This window comes from Hypanus sabinus, chromosome 23 (assembly GCF_030144855.1).
Source record: "Hypanus sabinus isolate sHypSab1 chromosome 23, sHypSab1.hap1, whole genome shotgun sequence".
NCBI classification, from domain to species: Eukaryota; Metazoa; Chordata; class Chondrichthyes; order Myliobatiformes; family Dasyatidae; genus Hypanus; species Hypanus sabinus.
In genome coordinates, this window is record NC_082728.1 from 5,725,200 (window position 1) to 5,731,537 (window position 6,338).

General features: G+C 42.6%; 2 protein-coding genes across 6 annotated transcripts in view; one reads left to right on the forward strand and one right to left on the reverse strand.

Moving 5' to 3' along the window:
- adap2 (ArfGAP with dual PH domains 2) overlaps positions 1-2,179 on the forward strand; it is a 36,469-nt gene extending 34,290 nt beyond the window's left edge. For 4 of the 5 annotated variants that reach the window (XM_059948226.1, XM_059948225.1, XM_059948227.1 and 1 more), the window contains 3 exons: positions 78-155; positions 640-868; positions 1,330-2,179. In XM_059948226.1, coding sequence (XP_059804209.1) covers positions 78-155; positions 640-868; positions 1,330-1,364 — 342 coding nt within the window. In that variant the 3' untranslated portion in view covers positions 1,365-2,179. The remainder of the gene's footprint in view (positions 1-77; positions 156-639; positions 869-1,329) is intronic. The other variant, XM_059948228.1, reaches the window with a different exon arrangement.
- tefm (transcription elongation factor, mitochondrial) overlaps positions 1-4,031 on the reverse strand; it is a 57,172-nt gene extending 53,141 nt beyond the window's left edge. Inside the window, exon 1 of the mRNA XM_059948230.1 lies at positions 2,489-4,031. Coding sequence (XP_059804213.1) covers positions 2,489-2,600 — 112 coding nt within the window. The 5' untranslated portion in view covers positions 2,601-4,031. The remainder of the gene's footprint in view (positions 1-2,488) is intronic.
- Positions 4,032-6,338: the final 2,307 nt, after the last annotated feature.

Genomic DNA, 6,338 nt, shown 5'->3' on the forward strand with positions numbered 1-6,338 from the left:
AAGCTTTGTAACCGAGGGGGTCTGTGGACCGTAAGTTGGGAATCTCTGCTTAAAAGGAACTAAATTCTCTTTTACAGGAAAAAGAACATTTTAAAAGGCGATGGTTTACCCTGGATAATATAAACCGCAAATTGCTGTATTTCAAAGAGCCGCTGGTAAGTGTCAGGCCGAGTCTACAATAGAAAAAGACAGCATCGCACGTGGCGGGCAGCAACAAACACGTGGATTGCTAGATAAGTTTTCCACTCAAGAAACAAACTTGCTTCATGTCCTCACATCACATCTTAATTTCCAGCTTCTCCGTGTCTGACAGAATAAACGAGTACTGTAGCCAGAGAATTTCCTCGTCAAACTACTAACTGAAGTTAGAACTTAATTATTTCTCGCCGTCACCTGCAGGGAAACCGTCGCAACCCTGTGTCCGAGTCCCCAACCTGGGTTTGATCGTGTGTCATCCCTCTGGTTTATACAGTTTAAACATGAGCTTTATTTATCAGATTACATCGAAACACACAGTGAAATGTGTCGTTTGTGTCAATGACTAACACAGTCCGAGGATGTAGCCCCAAAGAGTCGCCACGCTTCTGGCCTGTCCGAGATTGCAGGGCATTACACGCTTGCCTGTTTCCTTCTTCGCAGGATGCCTATACGCAAGGGGAGGTGTTCATTGGGAACACAGAGCATGGGTACGACGTGACAGAGGGGCTCCCTCCCGGTGTCAAGGGCAACAAGTGGAACTTTGGGTTAACGATACGGACCCCGGGGAGGAGGTTCCTGTTTACATGTGAGACTGAGCAGGACCGCAAGGAATGGATCAATGTTTTAGAAGAGGTTATTTCCAAGCCCATGTCCTGTCAGGATTACACAGGTAAGAAGAGATGGTGTATTCATTACTTTGAACTTGGCATCTTTTGCTAGAGGAAGGTGTTTATTTCCGTTTGTTTTCAGGGTTAGATGCGTGTTTGGTTGTGCTCCAGGCTAGTTTGTGGGAGGTAAGATTGAGTTAATTCGGGGTCTGGTTTTGCCCATAGCCATTCCTGAGGGATGAGGGAAACGATCCAAGCCTGTGGGCACGAACCCGGAGTCCGAGGTCCTGGCATCGAGGATCGATACGCGTGATAAATCTGAATCATTTGTGCACGCGTCGAGAATTGCAAATTGAAAAATTACACGGAAGTTTTATTCCATTATCTCCAGTTTTTTGAGTAATGATATGTATATTTTGAAAGGGCAGTTTTCTGTAACCATAAGCGACTGTAACACTGTGTGAAAATTATCAAACTGGTTTTACTGCACGATACGCCTAACATCCTGTTTGCTTTTGTACAGTTGAGGCGGCCTTGAGGCGAAAACAGAGGAGATGATCATTGATATCTTGGTTTTGACGCCATAAAGACACACTTTGACCGGAAGATAAACTTAAATAAGCAATGGGGATATACCAGTTGTGGATAATAAGTCCCTCGCTGTTCACAGAATAACTAGCTGCAGGAGCTACCTGAATGCACTGTGATCTGAACAGAAAATTACTCAAAATTGAGGAAAGCTCCTCCATCACTGGTTCTGTGGTCGTCTGAAATCAACTAATTTAATATTGGAATTGGAAACCGAGACTAAAGCAGCAAGCATTTCCTTGGAACCTTTTCCTGCTGCTGCTGGATTTGGAAACAGGCAAACAGAAGCCAAACTCAAAGGACTGCTGTTATTTCAATGATAGCAATCGTTCCTACTCTGGGCCACGTATGGATGGGTCAGTCGTCTTTACACCTACTTTGCCACAGCTTCAGACGGCAATCCTTAACTTGCTTAATTGAGAGATCATTGGAGCAACAGGTTAACTGTTTGCCTCAATACGTCGCTTTAATGAGTTGACCGGCATGGACGGTGAGCAAGGCCTTTTCCCCCCATTGTACCTTCGTACACGTGATAATAAATCAATTTACCGTCTGGCACTGAGTGAATTACAGATCGTCAAATGGGTTCATATTCCTGGTGAATGTGAGGTAAAACAGCCCTTACAATGGGGTTAGTCACACTGGCAAGATTTAGTTATGAACCTTCCGCAGAAAATAGTAACCAAGAACGCAGACGGTGTGGAAAGAGGAGCTTTGTCTTGCTGCAGTAATAGCACAACAGCCGAAATACTCCACTCCGTCCGTCCCGTCACGAAAGGCGGGATTTTCCGGTGGCCTATTTATATATATTATTTTCATTCCCATTCTGGTATGTCGGTCGGTCAATGGCCTTCGCTACCGCCAAGATGAGACCACACCTCATATTTTATCTAGGTAGCCTTGTACCTGATGGCATGAACATTTGATTTTCACAATTTCCAGTTATTTCTCCCTTCTGACCCCTTTATCCATTCTGGATCTACCCCTCCTATTTTCCATTGTCCACTGTCCTCGATCTAACTCATTCTTCAGCCCTTTACCACCTATCGCCTCCCAGCTTATTTCATATTCCGTCCTCCACCCACCAAACTTACTGGTTTTCCTTCCCCTTTCCTTTCCAGTTCCGATGAAGGGTTTCCGCCCAAAACGTTGACCGTCCACACCCTCCAGAAGCCGCCTGTGTCTGTTGCTTAAGGTTTCCAGCATCTTTGTGCTCAAGATGCGTCGTTCATGGAATACATCTATAAATTACTAAAATAAGTGAATCAGCAGACAATACAATTCGGTGGCATAGTGCAGTTATAAAAGGGTGTGTGAAACACATTGCCAGGCGTGGTCGTCCCTATATCAGGGGCATTTAAGAAACTTAGGCACACAGATGGTAGGAAAATGTAGGGCCGTGTGGGAGGGAAATAAACTGATTTAAAAATTAGACGGACTTAAACTTGCCAAAAGTAAACTGAAAATGAGTAACAACTTGTCCCTTCCTGTCCAGAAATGGCCCCGATATGCCGTGAAACCAGAGCTCTTCCTTGCCACTGGCTTAAAACATTAATTTTGACTCATCTCGTTGTGTAACACCGGAAATAATCCGGTGTCGACAACTTTGAGGTCCTACTTAAATTAAAGGAATAAGATTAGAGTAACTGTAGAGAATGGGTTTAGGTCAGTCGATATAAAAGGGCCTAATCCCTTGTGTAAAAAAGGCCGACTGAATTAAAAAGGTTTTCTCAATAACCTAATTGAAACGAACACAGTAGACGTTTCGGGATTGGAAAGGGGGAAGACGCCAGAAAAAAAGGTGATCGTGGGGAGAAAATGCCAGAGGGGAGAGAAAGGGATTATTTTTAAAACCAGAAATAGAAATCAATATTAACGCTCAAAAACCTAGCGTTTTTCAGACATGGCTATAAAATTCGATTAAATAACCAAATTTAAATCGTCCAGTATTTACACCTCAAGACATGCAAGCAGAATCAGGCCCCATTCATTCGCCTGCCTTCTCCCCAGACCTTGGACACAATTTGCCCTCCACAGCGGCGTGTGACAATAAACTTGTCAGTTGCCACCCTCTACTAAGGAAATTCCTTATCAGCACTAAAGAGACGTCCACGTATTCTGAGGCAGTGATTTGATTCTGGATTAGTCCTGGATACTATTTCTACAACCAACTCACCATATTGTTGTACTTCCAGCAACCACTGCAAGTGATTACTATTACTCTTTTAAGTATTTAACAAGCATAAAACACTGTTGAGCCTACAACTGCTCTAAGCAATTTTGTATGGTCCACTTTGAATTTTGTATATTCAGTGGGTCTTGATTACCATGTTGTGTTCAGTTCTTGTTGCATCGATATAGGAAGGATGTGGAAGCTCTAGAAAGATTTCCCAGGATGCTGCCTAGAGAGCTTGTCTTACAAGGAATAGTTGAACGAACTAGGGTTTTTCTCTTTGGTGAGGAGGATGAGAGGTGTATAAGAACATAAGAGGCATAGTAGCGTGGATAGCCAGCAACTTTATCCCAGGGAAGAAATGGCTAATACCAGAGGGCATAATTTAAAGTGACTGGAGGTGTTAAGTACAGGGGATGTAAGAAGGGAATCAGGTTGTTAAAAGTTTATAAAATACAATCCTTATATTATGAAGTTTTATCAATGAATGTTAGTGGTTGTGAGGGGTAGTAAGTAGAGGATGAGTTTGGGAAATGAACTTCTGAAATGTTACTGATTTGAATTCTAGTTTTAAGAAACTCAAGCACATTAGACAAAGAAACACCAGACCAAAATGGTAATTTTTATTGTATTCAGAAATATTTTTCCAAACTTTTGAGTTGAGGATTAACTACAGAAAAAATTATTCTCCTGTAAGCTTTAGTGAGCAAATATTATAGCTACCAATCTGTATACAAGACAAATGGTAGGCAAACATTTACAATTTAGAAGCTGTAGAAACTGAGGTGGTTCAAATTGTACAGAAAAAAAAATGAACTGCTTACGAGTTTCTAAATTGCAGACCGCAGGTCCTACCCCCACCACACAGTTCCAGAGATGTTGGATTGCATTGGAGAGCTCAGGAGTGGGGACTATCAGGACCTTCTGCATGCCACTGTCCCTGAGAAGTTGGACTGTGCATAACTAGGCACATGCAAGAGCCAATAAAGAGAAATGAGGTTTAAGTGGAGCAGCCATTGTGAGAGCGGGAGGTCCAAGCTTAGGCAATGCAAACAAAGGCCATAAGCAGATTTTTTTCATTGCACTGTTAAAGCAGAGGGGTTGGATGCCAAGTAGGATTGTGGAATGGCCATCTTGTAGGACGTTTGAAGGCAGGGAGACCTCCAATGTCCTTGATGACACCACCTACAAGAAGTGAATCCTGCTGCAGCTTCTTTCAGACTATTAAAGAAATGGAGCTAGAACTGAATGAACTTCAGATCATTCCGGAGGCAGAGGTTGTCTGACAGAATGTACAGGGAGGTAGTTAGACCCAAGGTGCAGAATACCACTGTGGCTGTTCCCCTGAACAGGTATACCGCTTTGAATACTATTGGGCCGAGACGAGCAGGTAGAGGTTGTGGTCTATTATGGTACCAATGATATGGGTAGGAAGGTGGCCAAGGTCCTGCAAAGTGAGTTCAAGAAGTTGTGTGCTATGGTAAAGTTCAGGACCATCAGGTTTGTGAACTCCTCTGCCACCCATGCCATGGGCAATGAAGCCAGAAAAAGGAATTTCATAATTAACATTGGCAAAAGATATGTTGCACTTGAAACATTGTTGGATTTTTGAATCATTGGGCTCCCTTCCAGGAAACGTGGGACCTGTACAGAAGGGACGGGTTGCACCTGAACTGGTGGACTAATATCCTTGCAGGAAGGTTTGCTAGTGCTGCACACTGAGGGGAATTAAACGAGTTGCAGGGGATTGGGAACTAAAGAAAATAGTGATTGATTGTGGGGCAAGATGTTGATAAGTGGGCAGGGCACACAAAGTCAGGAACTGAAAATTGCAACTAATGTTCTCATCAGGCATGTGTTTCAATGCACAGAATACTATGGGAAAGGTGAATGAGCTTAGAGCACACATGGAATTATGACTTTGTAGCCTTGGATGGGCAGGACTGAGCTCAATTTTCGAGGGCTGTTACTTTAGATGCAATAGAATTCAAGGGGGAGGGGAAAATGTCATACTGTGCTCAGATAGGAGAGATTACTGAGGGGAAAGGGCAGAACCGAAGAATAAGAAGTGGACAACCAAATTAATTGAATTATATTACAGACCACCCACAGTCTGCAGGATTTAGAGCTGATCTGTAGGGAGATTGCAGACTATCGCAAGAACATAAGGCGGTTATAGTAGACAATTTAAACTTTTCACTTATAGACTGGGACTCCCATACTGTAAAAGGGCTGGACGGTAGAGACTTTGGCAGTGTTCAGTAAAGTTTCCAAACTAGAGACACTAAATCTCCTGTTAGAGAATGAAACAGCAGGTGACAAAAGTTTGTGTAGAGATCAAAATGTAATCATTTTTAATTATGGAAAAAGATAGTCTGGTCCTTAAGTTGAGATTCAAAATTGGAGAAAGGTTAGTTTTGATGTTATTATAAAGGATCTGACAAGTGTGAAGTGGGACAGGTTGTTTTCTGGCAAAGGTGTAATTGGTAAAATGGGAAGCCTTCAAAAGTGAAATTTTGAGCACCAATTTTTGTACATCCTGTTAGAATCTGGCCGATCAGATGAATAAGAATCCCAAGAGCTTCTACAGGTATATTAAAGGCAAAAGGATAGCAAGCAACAAAAGTGATCTTCTGGGAGATCAAAATGGTAATCAATGCATGGAGCTGAAAGAGGTGGGGAAGATCTTAAGTGAATTTTTTGCACCTGTATTTATTTGAGGATGAACACTGAGTTCATAGAAGTGAGACAGTACAGCACTGAGGTCATGG